At 41.0% G+C, this 19123-nt stretch overlaps 2 protein-coding genes across 4 annotated transcripts; both read left to right on the plus strand.

Moving 5' to 3' along the window:
• Positions 1-481: 481 nt before the first annotated feature.
• morc3a (MORC family CW-type zinc finger 3a) lies at positions 482-7955 on the plus strand. 3 transcript variants are annotated; one of them, XM_061287815.1, is made up of 19 exons: positions 482-716; positions 1120-1192; positions 1604-1736; positions 1824-2047; positions 2158-2314; positions 2503-2641; positions 2775-2903; positions 3030-3149; positions 3258-3355; positions 3434-3541; positions 3842-3970; positions 4374-4448; positions 4514-4556; positions 4637-4717; positions 4894-4987; positions 5856-5925; positions 6141-6888; positions 7029-7204; positions 7277-7955. In XM_061287815.1, the coding sequence occupies exons 1-19, from the start codon at positions 678-680 to the stop codon at positions 7422-7424; spliced, it is 2784 nt and encodes a 927-aa protein (XP_061143799.1). In that variant the 5' UTR covers positions 482-677; the 3' UTR covers positions 7425-7955. The 3 variants fall into 3 exon arrangements, with proteins under 3 accessions (XP_061143799.1, XP_061143800.1, XP_061143801.1); XM_061287816.1 differs by having other exon boundaries at positions 483-716; positions 3255-3355; positions 4514-4550; XM_061287817.1 differs by having other exon boundaries at positions 483-716; positions 4514-4550.
• Positions 7956-8098: 143 nt separating this feature from the next.
• slc5a3b (solute carrier family 5 member 3b) lies at positions 8099-18228 on the plus strand. Its single transcript, XM_061287818.1, has 3 exons — positions 8099-9042; positions 12409-12687; positions 14923-18228. Exon 3 carries the CDS (start codon positions 15160-15162, stop codon positions 17272-17274), a length of 2115 nt encoding a protein of 704 aa, XP_061143802.1. The 5' UTR covers positions 8099-9042; positions 12409-12687; positions 14923-15159; the 3' UTR covers positions 17275-18228.
• The last annotated feature ends 895 nt before the right edge of the window (positions 18229-19123 follow it).

Consider the following 19123-nt stretch of genomic DNA (forward strand, 5'->3'; position numbering starts at 1 on the left):
TAAAACATCTCCAACCTCCGAAATCAATCCGAATGCAGGGAAAGTGTTTTATAGCAATGTTTTTCCTTATTCGGATTTGTTTCAAGACTACAGTTAGTTAGACTTTACTTTGATGGTTAATCCAGTTATTGCAATTTTGTTGTTTTATCACAGTAGGTTGGTTTATTTATATTTCAAAACCTAGAAGCCATTCATTTACAAATGTGATTGCACTTTAGTTTAGATATTTAAAAGTTCAGATATTAGGATGTGATAGACAGTTTTTGCATGATTTGAAAGAAGCAAAATAACACGCTTTTTCTCGAATATATTGTTATAATCATTTGTTTCAGATGTACTGTAATTATTTTCTGTATAAAAATTAAGTTTGGTTTTCAAAAAGGATTATTTGAAACTTGAGTCTTGAAAAAGAAGGGGCCGTCTTATAATCAGGGTCGTCTTATATTCGGGCCAATACGGTAATGCAGCGAGGGCGTACATTTTATGGAAACCGAAAGTAGTGCAGCGTGTGCGTAATTTGGATAAAATTCACAATGTCTCCGTATATTATGTAAGGCAGTTATTTTGTTCATACTTTTGTCTGAACAAAAGAACTGCCTAATATACATCGTAATGTGGCATGATAAAAAGTCGTACTTATTTTGATCAAGCGTCACTTCCGCTTTCGATTAAACGTGATGGCTGTAGCGCAAGACCGCGGAGTTCCCTTAAGTACTGTAAGTAAAATAAGGGATTCTCTGCTGCACTTTTCTAACCACTGCAGTTTCAATAAATATCGCCGTTCTTCAACATTTAGGTTCCTTTAACCATGTTTAAAACGCCGCCCGTTCAAGCGTGACGTCTAAAATTACTACATAGCATTAGCAATGAGGAAGAGGGAGGCATGACTTGAATCACTGGAGTTGTAAAGATGGAATTTAAAACAACTGCAACTTTTAACAGGTTCTCGATCATGACGTTCGAATGTTTGGCTACATTGTTGCTAGGGAATCCGTAGTTTCACTAGCAAAAATAAAAGCAAACGATCTTGTATGTGTGTGTCCGCAGATGTGCTGGGCATCAAATTCAAAATAAAGCCGCATATGTTACACTGACAGCTTGTATGTGCTTCACTTTCAGCTTTCTCCCAAGTACCTTCATACAAATTCTACCAGCCACACCTGGCCCTTCAGTGCCATTGCTGAACTCATTGGTGAGTCATCGACCAAAGTGTAATTATTACATGAAAGGGAAAATAATAAAGAATTTCTCGAGTTTCATACACGTTTCTTTTCAAACGAATAGTAATCCGAAATCGGGGGGGTTTACAGAGCTAACGAGTGAAAACTGAAAACAAAAGCCAATGAGTGAGCCAGGCAAATGTAAACAGAATATTTCAAGGACTCCAGTGTTTCGCAAAACCATTAGAGGATTTCGACATCCCAAGTTGTCTTGAATCACAAACTACCACTGCTGTCATCCAATAGATTCTCTCTGCAAATGTTATGTAATGAGCGTGTTGCAATATCCCCACACACTTGTTTGACACTCCTCCAAGTATTCTTTTTTTATTCCGCAACACTACTGTTAACTGAAAACCAACTGCTCTCATTCATTTTGACAGACAACGCCTGCGATCCAGATGTGTTGGCCAATGCTTTCTGGATCGATAAGACTGTTGTCAAAGGGCACGAATGCCTCAGTTTCATGGATAATGGAAATGGTCTGGACTCCGACGCCATGCATAAAATGCTCAGGTACACACATGGAGAGAAAGAATGACATTTTGATGTTAGACGGCGTTACAATCAAGTTAATTATGTTCATCTTTCTGCATTTTCAAGCTTCGGCTACAGCGACAAGGTTGCCGTAAATGGCGTGGAGCCCATCGGGATGTACGGCAACGGTTTCAAATCCGGATCCATGCGTCTCGGGAGGGACGCCATAGTCTTTTCCAAGTCCAAGGATTCGTCATGTGTCGGGATGCTCTCCCAAACGTACCTGGAAGAAATCAACGCCCAACAGATAATTGTGCCCATTGTCAACTTTAAATACACAAACCACAACTATATCCTTTTTGGCATTAGCACACGGTTGCCTCTTTCGAAAATAATTTCCAATTTCTACTCAGCTTTGTCTGTCATGCACAATATGTTTTCTCCTTGACATACTGTTGACTGTTTATCAGAGAGGAGCAAAAAGCCAGTCTGCAAGACATCCTTCAATATTCTCCCTTCAAGACTGAGACAGAGCTGCTGACTGAGATCAGCGCCATCACGTCTACCTGCTCCACCACCACGACCGGCACACGCATCATCATCTGGAACTTACGCAGGTTTGCAGTTCATGTGATTTCTTATACTAGATAACCCGGTTGAGTTATTTGTCATTGAACCACGTGTGGTCTAATCCGATGATTAATTGCGGTGTATCTTTAACATAAACCAAGTCTTTTTTTTTTTTAATGCGGCACTGTAAAAACATTGCATTGATTATAATATTGATACTTTCTCTTTCTGTCAGGACATCCACTGGGGCATTGGAGTTTGATTTTCAGACAGACCGTTACGATGTTCAAATTCCATCTGATGTCTACGAAGAGTTAATCCGGCCTGGTGAGAGAATCCCCTCACATATACCTCAGAGTGTATACTCACTACGGGTAAGAGACATTGCTTCACACATTTTTTAATCAATTATTCAAATGCATGACATCAACTACTAATATAATACAGAATGTTATGTTATGTAGAGAGTATATGATTGTATATTTCTCTCTCTTTTTTTGTTTTCAGGCATACTGTAGTATCTTGTACCTAAAGCCTCGCATGCACATTGTTATACGAGGTCAGAAGGTGAAGACTCAACTGATTGCCAAGAGTCTGGCCAAAACCAAAACAGATCACTACAGACCCCTTTCTCTTGTATCCTCTTGTCGTTAAAATTATGCTTCATCCATTTATTCATTCATTCATTCATTCATTCATTCATTATAAGATTATGTGAGATGTGAGCTGTTCTGGTTTCAGTTACCTTAAATGAAATGACAGATTAAAAGAGTTCCCATCATTTTTGGTTACAACACCAAAAGCAAAGACCACTACGGTATCATGATGTATCACAAGAATCGACTCATAAAGGCCTACGAGCGTATCGGCTGCCAACTCAAGGTGAGTTTTGCGGCATCGGCAAACTTTGTACAATAATCGTCTGAATTTTAAGATGCCACTTGAGTGGCCCCTAAACTTTTTTTTATTCCTTCTGTTGACATGTAGCAGTCTAACAGCAAAGGTGTCGGCGTCATCGGGGTCATGGAGTGCAACTTTTTGGAGCCGATGCACAACAAGCAAAGCTTTATTGAGAATGACAAGTACAGGTAAATGGCGCCTTCGTCATCAGTCGATGTGGTTGTTTTTTTTGTATTTAGGATTGTTTTTTATTTATTCATGAACAGAAAAACTATGAGCAGTTTGACTGTCAAACTGGACGAATATTGCAATGAAATCCGCTACAGGCTGACCGGAAACAACCCAGGCCAAAATTTGGAAGTGAGCGACATCAGGTTCGTATGTATAGCCAGAATAATACATACATTTAATTTTTATTTTTTTATTCTTAAAGAACTTTTTTAAGAAGTCATCACATTGTCAGTTTTGTCTTTGTTATCGGTCCTGTGCATATTTTGAGAGGAATTATTTCAAGGGTTAATGTATTAGGATTTCTTTTTTTTTTACATTTGAATGTTTGTCTCCAGATGATGCCAATCATAATACATTTAGGAAAGAAACATCTTTAGCAGGCAAAGACACGCTGAAGATCGCCAGCTTGCGTGATTTTTTTGTATTCCTTCTTTGGCCTACAGCAAACGTCCGGACCAGAACTGGGTGATGTGTGACAATTGTAGAAAATGGCGCAAACTCCCTGATGGGATCGACTGCAGCAGGCTGCCCGACCAGTGGTTTTGTAGCATGAATCCTGATCCTCAATTCAGGTATTGACAGTTTCATTAACATTTGTACAGACAGGACATAATAAATGAAATCATTCCCCATGCCACGATGACGTAGGCAGGAACTCCAAGTTATGTTGTGAGAATAAAGTTCTAGTTTTATGTGATTCATGTTTTTTAATAAGAAGTCTTAATTTGAAGAGAATGAAGTAGCAACAAAAGTGTTGCTATCTTAAGTTTACAAGGCTTCCTTCCTAAGTCATTGAACCATTAAATATCCTGAGTGACCTTCATTTACCCTGCTGTAAATTCATTCACTTCAGTGATTCACTGGCGTGTTGTTTCCTCTAATAAAAAAAAAAAAAGAGAAGTGGCTACCTAGACTTTTCTGTCGACTAAATTGTTAATCCCACAATTTTAGTATACTATTCATATGCTTTGGCAGGATTTGTGAGGCGGAAGAAGAGGCTCAGGACTCTGATGATGACCAACCGACATACGAAAAAACCTACAAGAAAAAGTACCCATTTTGTTTTTCAATCATTAATTGATCAAATAGTGACCATTGTGATGTGTGTATTACAGAGAGCGGGAGGAAAAAATGCAAATATCTAAGCAAATGGTAAGGGTAAGTCCAGTGATCATCAGTGTTTGTTATCCACACTAGCATTCCAAGACTGTTTACGTTTCAACGCTCTTTTACTTTAGCTTGAAGAGCAACGACGATGTTGGGAAGAGAAGCGCCTAAGGCAGCAGGAGAATGACCTCAAACGCCAGCTACGGAATATTGTGTGTATCCCATTCACCTCTCAATGCTTTTTTTTTTTTTTTACTGTATACCATTCAGTAGTAAGTTCTAGAATATGACTGGTAGGCAGATAGCAAAATATTTGCAAGAGACCATTTTATTTCTATGCAATCAATCCAAAGAGAATTTAACAAATTATTATTATTTTTATCTACAGAGTGTCCATTCCCCATCAACTCCCACTACCTCACGGAATAGGTTGAACATGGTGTCTGTACAGGAATCTTTACCCTCAGGGGTTACCGCTGTGTGTGAGTTGTAATTTGTTAAATTATCGTTGAAATCATGCGCTTATTTTTACGAGCCAACAGTCACAAGATTGTATCGTTCGTGCCAGTTGGTTTTTGAACAGATGAAGGCTATTCAGAAAGCCTATTCAGCGAAGGAAGATGAAACTCAGGGGGAAGTTTCTTGTGTAATAAATGTTGGCTGATGTGCAGGCATTTATCAAAAAAGTATAGCCATAATAAAAACTTTGGCAAACAGACCAATTGCTCTTTTAAATGTCTCCCACTTCCAGAGAAAATAAAAAAGAGAAAGAAATTTCCCTCGATGCAATGAATGAAAAAATATTGTCATTGTCATATTGAATAATCGTTCGACCTGATGCCTAATGCTCAGAATCAACAGTCATTTTTCAGTTAATTGGTAGATTTTCAAATTATGCTTGATTTGAACGTTTCCCACTGCCCATTTAAATGGAAGGATCTACGTAAGTTATGTTACTGCTAGGTTCAATACCATAGTACATTATTACATTTTCAACCCAGAACAATGAAACAGATTTTTCCTTTTAGCTAAAAGTAAAATAGGCATTCAAATCCAAAGTCAACTTCTTGATTGGACAGCGTTCATGACGTATTGGGTGTAAAAATGCAAATCTTGCATCCAAAAGCGCTGGCGGCTGACTTGACTATGTTTGTATTTTAACCAAAGCGCACTCTACAAGTCTCCATCCATTTCTGGGCTGCTCCTTTGTGTGTGTGTGTGTGTGTGTGTTTTTTTTTTTTTACAATAGCGTTCACATGTAACCAAACAAAACACACAGAGCAAAAGTTTGTTCTAGCTAAAACAAAATACCACAAAGTGTTAACACTTCCTTCCTTTTTCTCTCTCCAGGTGGCAGCCCACCCAGTACCAATGGTTTACCAATTATTTCAAGCGTCTACTCCTTGTTTCAAACTCCAAGGTAGGCATTTTTAGTTGTGCCCTTGTTATTTTCACAGAGCTGAAAATTGTTATGGTTTGACCGGAAATCTATCAAACTCGCCCGCTCAAACAGTTTTTGATAGGATTTAAAAAATGTGAAAATTCAGGAAAAAAAACATTTTTCTGTTGGTTGGCTGCTGTTTTCACATACTTCATCACATAATCCTGATTTTTGTGATTTTCTGTGTTTGACAGAAAAAAGAAAAGACTGTCCACCGAGACACAACACACACCTCAAAGTTGTCCTCAAAACATCTCACATCAAAATTCTTTGAATGCATCGTCATCGGGAGACGTGACTCCACTCAGAATCGAGGTTTTTGAACCCCAAAATGGCAGAGCAGGATTTACGGGGTCAGCTGATGAAGGAAGCAGTTCCTCCCCCGCACCGCGTCCTGTCATCAGTCGGACGGAAGCGCCAAAAATAAAGAATGAAAAGGAGGATAGGGAGATGGAGAGCAAAAATCCAGATCAAACAGAAGGCGGGGTCGTTCAAACTGCCGAACGCTGGACTCAGTTTTCAAGAAGGATCAAGGAAGAAAACACAAACGGAAATCATGTCACAAAAGAATCCAATCAGATAGTGCACATAAACAGTAGCGATGATGATGACGACGACAACGACATCTTCAAATCAGCACAATGGCCTTCAGAGGCACTGGAACAACAAGATGTTAAGAAGCGAGGACAATTTTTTTTAAATCATTTTCACCAATCAAGCCAGACGGAAGAAACATGGCCAGATAAAGACTATAAAAGCTTGCTTGAGAAGGCTGAAGAAAAAATTCATCAACTTGTGAGAGAAAGAGCTGATTTATTGGCTCAGACCAAGCCTAGAACTCCCCAGGCCGAGGAGGATTTGGGCGACAGCACTTTGCAAGTTGAATCTCTTGTCCGGGAACTGGATCAAAGAACCACAGAGAGAAATCAACTGCTTTCTCAGGTCAGTGTTAAATTTCACGCCTTACCTGCAAGTATTGCTCATGTGTATTCAGTTAAGCATGAAACACAGATGTAGATTGAGCTCTTTTTAATAATCCTTTTATTTGCTGTGTCTGACGCTTGCTCTGTCCTGTCCATCAGTTGAAGAAACTTGAGGAAGAAAAGGCGAACCTGTCGAGACAGTGTGAGGACCTCAGGATGAGGCTGCAGCAAGCGGAAGAAAAAGCGCATGAGAATGCAAGCAAAGCGCCGCTGCAGAATGAAGATTCTTTCATAGAAGCAGCAAATGGAGCTTCAAACTCAAACCACCTCACAAGGTTGGAAGGGAAAACCAATATTTATCTCCAGCACTGCTGTGTCATATCTTGGCGTCTCTCTTTTTCTCTCAGGCTGATTGAACTGCGTCACAACATTGGACGTCTTCTTGTCAAGCAGGTGCCTTGCCTGGACCTGGCCCAAGTCAATTATGAGTGTGACGTAATTGATGAGATCCTGGAACAATATCTCGCTGAGAACTCAGATTTTACCAAACTATAGCTAGTACAGTTTTTTTATTTGTCGTTTTTTAATCTCTGAGAGATTCACATTCATTCATTTTCGATCATTTCAAGCAGTGTTGATGCAGAACCTGCTCAATTTTACACAATGAGTTCTGTGTTTTTGTTTTTTAACCACCAAATCATCCATCCGTCCATTATCTGTACCGGGTGTCCCCACGGGGGTCATGGGCGTGCTGGAGCCTATCCTAATCATCATCAGGCAGAAGGTGGGGGACACCCTGAACTGGTTGCCAGTTGCACTCAGACCTACGGGCAATTTGGAGTGATCAATCAGCCTACCATGCATGTTCTTGGAATGAGGGAGGAGACCCACACAGACAGGGGAGATCATGCAAACTAGGCTGGAGCCAAAATTGAAACCACTACCGTGCCCCTCTGATCCAAATCAGTCTCGTAAATCTATAAATATGAATAATTGTTGTCACTTTGTATTTTTGTTACTTATTTTTGTATTTCATTTAATTGTTTTTTTCATTTCAAAGATAACATTTTACAAATACCATGTTAACCCAGCCTGTGCACATTTCTCATTCTATTTGCCACACCAAAGACCATGAGCTTCACTTGCTCGGACTGCAACCTTTATATACACCCATGAGATAATATTGCGCTAATGGAAAGTATACCTAACAATAGAATACAGTAAAACCTTGTTGGAAGGTACCCTGCCTCTGCGCTCTAAAAGTAGAGTCGCAATAAGCCTTTTATTTTTGTATTAGTCTACTGTGTGTGTGTCCAGTAATCTTGTCCAGCATTAACAACGGAAATAGCATTAGGACTGATGTCGCTACCGAAAATTGCTCTATAGGGACGGAATAGTTTTTACTACGCTGGGAGAAAAGCTTTGCAGTCACAGCATGATGGGATTTTCTTGCAAACTACCCCCTGAGAAAAAAGTGAACCACTCCTTTGGTGATTGGAATAATCTGATTCCTGTGCTGCAGACAACAACACTGCGACTAAATGAGTTTCGGAACTGCAGCCAACAAGAGAAGCCTCAGACACCTATACTGCTAAAATCAACAGTTACAGTTTACACTGCAAAATTGAGCGACATTTTCATTTTGCTTTTTTTGTGCAACATGCATTTTACTAAGTGTTGCAAATTTATAGCTGACATTTCAAGAAAATCCCACCTTTACCTTTAATTCACGAATATTACAGAATATTATATTTTTAGTCTGGAAAAAAAAAAGGCAAGGCAGATCCGGATTCAGTGCAAATAATTCATCTCGATAAGTTTATTTTTACATCTCTTTGCTTTGACCACATTTGGCCAGTGTGCCTACTGCAGCAGTGTTTCCCAACCATAATTGCATCAAGGCTCGATAATGATAAATCTTCCTCAGCAATGGCACAAGAGTTTTGAAGTTGGATCAACTTGAAAATCAACTGGCGTCAGGGGAGAAGGCTGGAATGTTTTATTAACATAACTACATCTTGTTGTTCCAGATTAATCGACTCGAATGAAGTTTTGATTATCCCAGTGGCGACTTTTCAAGTCGAGATGAAACCATGATCATGTGCACGTGAAAAGACAGCCGAGGCCCCACTGTTGTTTCTAATCGGCCAAAGCCAAGTTGAACCACTGGGAGGTAGGAAACAATGGTTTCGTTGTTAGCACTGCCAAGGCACTTGTTTTCCTCCTTGCCGTCTCGCTGCTTGTCTGTTACCTAAAAGGATATTTAACAGACCTCGGTGAAACTGCGCAAAGTGCAGTCGTTTGCATTTTTGTGTGAGTCGAGCTGCAGCACTTTTTATGTGTGTGTGCATGTGGGTGTGTGCGCGGATAACACTTGCTGCAAAGTTTTACTGGGCTTTTTTTTTTTTCTTTTAAATGTTGCTTAGCCACAAGTAGTTGGCTAGCTGTGAATATTGGCCACTTGAGTCCCAATGCAATAACAAGTATGTGTCGCAGATGTAACCGCATGCATCTGCAAAGTCAGAGTGGGGTTGCATTCCAAGCGGTCATGTATGTAACATAATGCAATGTATCATGTCATTCTGCGCTTCGGGGGTCGGATCTCACCTTCTCCTTGTGTGGAGTTTGCATGTTCTAACAGTGTCGCATCACACATTCCTATGTATTAACAGATCATTTTAGACTCTTAACTTGTCCACAGACGTGAGTGTGAATGATTGTCTGTCCATATATGAACCCTTGGAATTTCTGTTTAGTGGTAAAAAAAAAATTACAAAAGCACATGCAACCTGAACTAAAACCAGAATTCTGGTTTCCTGTTGCTATTGGACACAAACAGCAAAATGTCAACTTCGGGGCTAAAGACTTCATGGTGGCTTCATGAATGCAAGAATGGAGGTGTTGGTGAAGGTGATCTTGTCCTTTAAATAACTCCAGTTTGAGTTGGCCCTTTTGAAAAAGTGCCTGAATTAAAACCATGACTTATCCAGAAACAATGTCAGCAGACCTACAAATGAATTATTGGCTTGAATGCAGCTGGAATTCTACCGGTTGTATTCAGCGTTTTTGAGGTAATTGTTGTGTCCATCTCATTTCCATCATGGGAAGAACGAAGTATCTATTTATCAACGTGACAGGCCTCAACAGTAGGAAGTGAGGTACTTCAAAAAGTGGCCAGTCACAATATATGCATATTTAGCTATTTTCAGAAATCTGGTGTTTCATATTTACCAATATCATTGTGAGGATAGCTCAACCAACAGTGTTGCTGGCTGGCTTAACCTTTCAACTTGAATAAGGATTTTGGGGGACACTTTCTGAGCAGCATTTATTACCTCGACAATGAGTTTGCACAGACAGCCAGGAGCAAGGTTGACATCAGTATCTCTGGCAAGTATGATGTATTTTATTAAAACTTTTTGATGTTTTTTTTGCTCAGATTGATAAATAAATATTGACTGTGAACTGCTATATTGTAGTGTAGAGATTTGGATTTGTTTGAGCTGCTGTGTGAAAAAAGCAAATATTTTTTTTAATTTTGGAGCTGATATTCTGCCACGTAAAATACAAGTACAATCTTCTCAAATAATACTTCGCTCTCCAAGTAATACAACCTCAGACATGTTCGGAAAGTGTGCCAACCCCTGGCAATCATGCTACTCCAAATTAATTAATTCGTTATTCATTACAATAAAGCTAAACTATTTTACAAGTTGCATAAAAAATAGTAAAAAGTATAACCGCATACAATTATACAGTATAAATATAACTCAATCAAATGTTGTTTTCTGATTCAAATATACAAGAGCTCTCTTACGACTACTCCTAATAAAAATATAATACAAATGATATTTGTTAACGACGGTTTAGATGTCTACATGTCTTTGTTTAGCGACCCCGGGCACCCCACCGCGGAACTTCCGCCAGTCGCCACTAGTATTTAACATTTATATTGTGTTTTTCGGTGAGATCTAATCTATGCTCCTACAGATTTAACATGCATTCAACGATATGATTGATTTAACTTTATTAATTGTACATGTTTCGAGAAGTGTGTCATAAGGTGTACATTTAGCGTGACTATTTCCACTATTTTAAACGGGCGAGTAACTCAATCGGTGGTCGCGCAACGGACATATACACAAACGTCAGCGTCGCGCAAGGCTTCCTGGGAAAAGTAGTTTTCTTCGAGATGGAAATTTCCAACGTATCGGACCAGAAGAGCCAGTGGAAATTTACTCGGCTTCCCTCCCCCTATAATATGCAGAGCCGTGTCTGCCGGTGCAGGATGTTTTGATGAAAGTCAACTGCTTTTGCTGGCCTTGTTATCTCACACTGACACTACATTTAAAAAGAATGATAAAATGACTGCAATGAAGATAGTCACATGATTCTTTATCACATGCACTATGATTGACTGGACGTGCTTGTTATTCAAAAGTTATCGTGTAAATAGTGGAATTTTCCACTACGAGCAGAGTAAGGTAGCAACCACATACAACGATGACTCAACATCTTTAGTACTGGTCAATTTGGGGCCACAATATCAAGGGCATGTTTCATCTTTGTGCATTAATGTCCTTTTGCTGCCATGCTAAAAGATGCCTTGCAAAGGTCTGTTTAATATTAATATTTTGCTCTGACAACTCCAACAAACTTTTAGGGAGTTTTTATATGAATTAAAATCCAAACAAAATAATACAATGAAAATTCATGATTGATTTACTTATTATAATATAAAACAAGAATGGGCCATTCATACGCCCCCATTCGGGTTGCAGGTCAAGCAGAGGTCATCCCCTCTTTGCAAAGAAGTGGGGTACACCACAGAATAGCTCATATAGAGGCAAACAAATGTTGTCACTCACACATATGGACAACTGTGACTCTTTGATTCCGGTAGCATACATTTTAAATATTTTCTTTATTTTGCAATGTGGGAAGATGCTGGAATGTCCACACAAAGAAAGAACATGAACACTTTGAACTCTTACATCTCAAAACTGTGCAGCAGCCATGCTAACAACTAGACCAGGTATTCTTTATGGTGTTTAACGTCAAGTGTGCTGCAGGAAGTTATCCAGTTTCACAAAATGTGTCAATAACACTGCACTAAGCCACTATGCTGCTGACATGCCACCCACTCCTTATAATGTATAATCATAAACTTATTCATACATCTAGAATGTTCTCCAGCCTTGATCCGAGGTTATGCGCCATCTAATGAGATTACGACTTCTTTAATCAGTCAGTTGCATGGAGAGTTCTGGTACTTTCTATGATTTCATCAAAGTCAGATTATTTTACCATTATTCTTTGAAAAAATAGCTTTGATGGTATATGCATTTCACCCTGCCTTTAATTGAATTAATTTTACACCATTTTTAGGCTCACCTTAAAACAACAAAAACAATTGACGGATGTTGCATTCAGCAGTGTGTCTGCAAATGTACTTGCCAAATTGCTCTAAAAAATGTTGAGATAGTTTGTATAGTTTCCTTATTTTTTCATTAGATTTTAATTGCGTCTGTTTTTACAGCCCTACGCGTCACGGGTGAGCCACACGTGTGGGGCGTGGCGTTCGAAATACGTCCACTCGCTATAAGGAGGAGAGGCGGCGAGCAGCTTCGACTTTTACAAGACAAGCCCGTCATTCAGAAAGCATCACATCCACAGAAAGGCGGAGGGACCACTTCTAACGGGGGCGAGCGACGACGCAACCTGGGCTTCGCCTTCTCCTCCTTTTGCATCTTGCTGTCCCATCCTCCTCACCTCCTCTTGGGGGTGTGTTACCGTCGCCTCTTTGGCATCTTGAAAGGTACATGTTATTGTGTTAATCAATGTTAGCCTGATCGCCACTTTTACTTCTACTTCTATATGTGCATCTATTTATGCATATATTCAAGATTTTTTTTTTTTTTAACTGCGTAGAGAAATTTATATTCGCTCGTAATGTAAAGCTGTTATTTCCTGTTTCGAGTTGCCTTCACGTGTCTTGCAGAATGTACAAAATTCGGGACTTTACCGTCTTCATAGAATATCAAAATTTGATATTTATTATTTAAAAAAACATGTATGGATGAGTCTTCTATTTAGATTTACGGAGACTCGTGAGATGCGCTGCAGGAGAAGCCGCGCTGTGAAGTGATTGTTCTAGAAATTTCTCACCTTCTACTACGCAGGTTGCCAACCTCTAGGGCCCGGAACCTAAGGGGTTCCGGTGTCACTTTTTGTTGAGTCAGAGAAATTATTTTATACCAAAAAATAAGCTGGCTTGTCTTTGATACATATTCACAGTTTTAAGGTTTTGGGTTTTAATTATTACTTTTGTCTTCCCGGCGTTTTAAAATTTGCTCAATGTGTACAGTATACTCAAGAATTTTTATTGTATAAATTCTCAACCTTATGGGCTTATGGCCAACATGGAGCAGGAGTCTTTTTTTTGAATACATAATTAAGGAAAATTATTAGTGACTTATTCTCATTTAACACATCAGACTCACAGCTTTGAGGTTTTGGTTTCAAAAATGCCTCTGACAGTCCTGCATGGAGAAAAGATTCTCATCATGTATGATCATTTTAAAAAAATAATGAATGTTGTGATACCTAAAATGTTCAGGCTGTCTTTTAATTATGTCAGAGTAATAATTCGAAATCCCCCCCCAAAAATATGTCTGCCTTGCAGTTCTGGGTTCTACAGTAGAAAGTCATCACATCCGCCTCGCAGTCTGAGGTTCTCCATGCAAATGTCTACTTGGGGTTTCCTGCGTGGTCCCCTCAAAAAAATCTTTATGACATAAGATATGTAGACATAAATGACTGAGTGTATGACTTAAAGGTGCATTTGATGTTTGCTGTGAAGTTGCATGACTATTTCTCCCCTTTTAATAGAAAGGTTCCCAACCTAAGGGGCCTGGAGCCAAAATGGGTCAGAGGAACATTTTATTAGTGTAGCACGTCACCACCCCCCAAAAGATAATCCTTATTGCTCCTTTTGATTGTTTTGTTGCGTAATGCAATAAGTTGAGTTTTAGGGACCAACTTTTTAATTTTGCCTTTTGAAAGTCTGCAAAATCCTTTCACAGTCTAACAAGTGACCTTTATACACAATAGTCAGTCGGTCACTTCACACTGTGAACTGAAGGAGCATTTTTCCATTCCAGTTGCCTTGCAACCCTGCCAGCCATTCTGCAGGCATCAGCTTTATTATGCAGGTAGCCGGCCAGCGGGAAAAAGAAAGAGTTGAGTCGTCAATAGAGAGTAAAGTGTGGGCACATGCATTGTTGTACCAGTAGGTGTAACCCTCAGGTCTTAGTTACTTAGTCTTCTGTCAGCTTTGTCCAGACTGGGTTTGGTGTCTTATTGCAGTTTAAGAAGAAGAATAGCTTCAGTTTGTCTCGCCGGGGAGTAAGTTGTCAGATCCACCTGACTTTGTGCATCCTGTTTCTACACGATAAGAGCGATACAAATTAATTCGTGAGTTTAATTTAAATGTGTTTGGTGTTTTGCCCTGAGGTTATAGTGCCGGAAATAATTTAGTTGGAAACCATCCAAATTTGTGTGAGCAGGGCTTTTTTTACACAGCAGACTAAAGTTAGATTTTTTTTAAAAAAATTTTTTTATAGCATTTGACTAAGAATATTATATTTCTTCCATTTTAACATTACATGCAATTATACTTGAAACCAATGAATTTTTCGGCATGCAAGTTAAACCTCTCAATTTGTCCACCCGAGAATTGCTGCATATTTCTATTCCTATTTTGACTCTTTGACTGCTTACATAATGTTATTAAGCGTCTTTACAAGTTTAGAGTGGCCGTGCTTAATCTATTTTGCCAAAAAGATGAAACTGCAAATCTAAGCCAATTTAAACGTTAACCTTGCTTTCTATCTTCCATGCTATTGGTCCCCTTATGTTTTGTCAGTTTGTTTTGGATACAGAAATCCTGAAGCCACTTCCATGTAAACATGTCCTAAACCTTGTCCTAAACCTTTCCAGCCTAAATAAAATATCTAATGAGGTGTTTTTCTTTGCCTTTGCTGTCTTGCAGGAAGAAAAACTCTAGACTTTCCTAGACCAGAAGCACCACAGCATCCTCTAAAAGTAGAGCAGCCTGAGTGCTGGTGGATAAGCATAGCTAGCAAATTAGAACTGATCGTGGATACTACAGCTTCCAACCAGACAGCAAACCAAAGCGGGGCATTTCTGCTTTTTTTGGGGGGGTTTAAATAACTGACAGCATTTTTATTTCTGCCAAGAAGTTCTCATTATCACGTGATCAGTAAAAATGGGTCCTGGAATGGAAGCGGCTGACATCGCCGTCGTTGCGCTATACTTTGTCCTCGTGCTCGTCATCGGCTTTTTCGCCATGTGGAAATCCAACCGCAGCACCGTGAGCGGCTACTTCCTGGCCGGGCGCTCCATGACCTGGATAGTGATCGGCGCCTCGCTCTTTGTGAGTAATATCGGCAGCGAACATTTCATCGGACTGGCCGGGTCGGGAGCGGCAGGCGGCTTTGCTGTGGGAGCTTGGGAGTTCAACGCCCTTCTGCTTCTGCAGCTACTCGGCTGGGTCTTCATTCCCGTGTACATCCACTCGGGAGTGTTCACCATGCCCGAATACCTATCCAAGCGCTATGGGGGCATTCGGCTGAAGGTCTACTTTGCTTTCCTCTCAATTCTCCTCTACATTTTCACCAAGCTGTCTGTGGACTTGTACGCCGGCGCTCTCTTCATCCAGGAGTCGCTCGGGTGGAATCTTTACCTGTCTATAGGTCTGCTCATCTGCATGACTGCCATTCTCACTGTCACTGGTGGACTGGTGGCGGTTATGTACACAGACGCGCTTCAGGCCGTGTTGATGATCGGTGGAGCTGCAACATTAACCACCATCAGCCTTCTTAAAGTGGGTGGGCTAGAAGGTGTCAAAGCTAAGTACATGGAAGCTATCCCCAACGTGACCGCCATCTTGGCTACTGGGAACTATACGTATTCATCCTCTTGCCGTATCCACCCCAAACCCAACTCTCTCCGCATCCTCCACGGCCCCTTGGATGAAGACATTCCGTGGCCGGGGTTCATTCTGGGCCAAACCACCGCTTCCATTTGGTACTGGTGTGCTGACCAGGTCATAGTTCAGAGAGTGCTTGCGGCAAAGAACATTGCCCACGCTAAGTGCGCCACACTCATGGCGGGACTCCTTAAGATCCTTCCCATGTTTTTAATCGTCATCCCGGGTATGATCTCCCGCATCTTGTTCACAGACGAGATCGCCTGCATTGGGCCCGAACACTGCATGGATGTGTGCGGCTCTCAGGCGGGCTGCTCCAACATTGCGTACCCTCGTCTGGTCATGGCCGTGATGCCCGTGGGTCTCCGCGGTCTGATGATGGCGGTGATGATCGCTGCCCTGATGAGCGACCTCGACTCCATCTTTAACAGCGCGAGCACCATCTTCACCCTGGACATCTACCAAACCGCTAGAAAGAAGGCGTCTCAGCGGGAGCTGCTCATGGTGGGTCGCCTTTTTGTGGTGCTCATGGTGGTCATAAGCATCGCTTGGGTTCCCGTCATCATCGAGATGCAAGGCGGTCAGACCTACCTTTACATCCAGGAGGTGGCCGGCTACCTTACCCCACCCATCGCCGCCCTCTTCTTACTTGGCGTCTTCTGGAAGCGGTGTAATGAGAAAGGGGCCTTCTGGGGAGGCCTGACCGGTTCCGTTCTGGGTACCATCCGACTGATCCTGGCTTTTATGTACCGCCAGCCTCGCTGCGACCAACCAGACACCCGGCCTGCTTTCATCGTTCAGGTCCATTACATGTATGTGGCAGCCGGTTTGTTCTGGATCTCAGGCTTTGTGGCCGTGGTGGTCAGTCTTCTCACATCTGCGCCGGAAGAGGAACGGATTCGCACCACCACGGTGTGGGGACTCCGTTTTGTGGAAAAATTGCCCGACAACCCAAAAGACAGAGAGCAAATGTACCGGCTGACTGAGAAGAACGCCTTCATCGGTGACGCAAGCCTGCACAAAACTTTGCCCCCGGATGTCAGAAAGGAGAAGTGTCTGGACGGTGCCGATATCAAACTCCTGGTCACGTCCACCGACCACGACCCGGCCACCCCCAGCGCGGAGCCATCCCCGGCGACCACTCCCGCGGACAGGTTCGCTAAACTGGACGACGGAGAACGCCACGAAGTCAGCCGCTGTATTCGCCTGCTGGACTGGATTTGCGGCTTCAAGGAGCCGTCGCAGGACGCGCAGCCAAAAACGGCCCAGCAAAATGCGAGGGAGATCGCGGAGATGCTCCACGAGCCACCGCGAGTCAAACTTTTCCTCAATCTTGGCCTGCTGTTCGTCTGCTCCGTGGGCATCTTTATGTTTGTTATTTTTTCGCTGTAGTCGACTCTTGGCAAATCACCTAACTGGTACAGACTGGTGGCCATTGCAGGGGACCTGTTACAAACAGATGAATTTATAAAGAGAAGCTTTCTGTAATATTTACAGTTGTCTGTTATAGCTCTCTTAACTAGCTTATTCCAATGATTGTTTTTTTGTTCTTTGACTGATCGAAGCTTCCCCATAAACACAGTGGACTCCTTTTCAAGACTTTTTGCTTATCTGGCACTTGCCTGACCATTTTGTAAAGTGCTTGTTGTTAATCCTGCACTGAATATCTACTTGGATATTGAGGATCGTTGTACTTCAAGTGCATTTTCGTATTGGCCTTATTTGACATATGCACTTAGCTTGTTTTTTTTTTTGTATTGTGACAAGTTCTGTGAATCGTTTTTACTTTTCTTGCTGACTGTGACTACACTTAGTTCCTAGCGTAGCATTCATGTGTTTTGTGGTAAGCGTTTATTTAAGATTGTAAACCACGAAAGTTGGGAGATAAAGCTCAAGCTGCTTAGATTTCAAATTGAAGGGTGTGTCTGGTAATCTTCTTTTGGCCACTGACAATTAGCATACGTCATGAAGATAAATCCTAATCGAGCCTCTCTTCTTTATTGGGGAACATTATGACACTTTAATCCTAAAAATGTTGCCTTTCTATGGGTGTACACAGATAATTAAAACGTTTTGATGACATCCCATATTAAAATAGAAAGCACAAATTTACGAGATTTTTTAGTATGGTACTTAACTGTGTGTTGTTAAAATGTGTTATTTTTGGATGTTTTGATGATTAAAAAAGTTTTTTTGTGCACTACTATAGATCGCATAATTAAAAAAAAAATACTAATGATTCTGTATCCATCTATATTTTATGCATATCTCATGTTACGTTCAAAAAGTGTGTTGACTCTGTTGACTTTTATTCAAATGGCTTGTTTTCTGGTTGTTTCTGTCAAATACCATTCTCAAGTCTATCTACTGTGTCCGCGTGTACAATTGCAACTTTTGTACAACCTTTTACCAAATGTGTCTTAGTGTGAGTTTCTAGACTGGGAAAAAAAAAAAAAAAGTCAAACAATAGACAAAAAAAAGTTTTACATTCGAATTTGTGTGCTGTCATTAAAGCAGTGCTTCTCAAATAGTGGGGCGCGCCCCCCTTGGGGGGCGCAGTGCTATTCCTGGGGGGGCGCGTGTGACCCTGGGGAACAGGCTTTTTTTTTGGCAGTACTAGAATAAAGTGTAATTGCGCGTTTACTACAGCAGGGGGCAGTGGCGCTCTCATTGTTACTTCTGTCACGTTTGCGACAGTGCAAATTGTGAATCAGTCACCTAGGCTGTAGCAGAACAAACAATCCATGGTCTTCAGATGCCACGCTGTCGCCATCTCCTGGTCAGCTAATGAAATGCTTTTGCTGTTTTTTTTTCCCTCTCAATTAAAATAAATCAATCAGCCAGTTGGCGCTCTCATTGTTACTTCTGTCACGTTTGCGACAGTGCAACATTTTACGACTTACAAGACAAGTTAGAATAGTCACGGTGGGGAGGGGGGGCGCGAATAGTTTTCTTCTTGCTAGGGGGGGGCGTAACAGAAAATAATTGAGAAGCACTGCATTAAAGCCATCTGAGTAAACAGCTTTCTTGTGTTGTAGCTTTTCCATTAGCTGCATCGAATTAATACGTTCGTTGTTGGATCGAGTTTAATCGAATAAGGTTCATTGTCTCTAGATACCAAAAACAACAACAACAACTATTGTGTTGTTTAACAGAGTTAATTTTTTTATTCAAAGTTAAGTGTGACATCAATGTCAGGTGTGAATGATGGAAATTTATTTTGTGACTGTTGTAGTGATCA

This window comes from Syngnathus typhle, linkage group LG9, assembly GCF_033458585.1.
Source record: "Syngnathus typhle isolate RoL2023-S1 ecotype Sweden linkage group LG9, RoL_Styp_1.0, whole genome shotgun sequence".
Taxonomy (NCBI): domain Eukaryota; kingdom Metazoa; phylum Chordata; class Actinopteri; order Syngnathiformes; family Syngnathidae; genus Syngnathus; species Syngnathus typhle.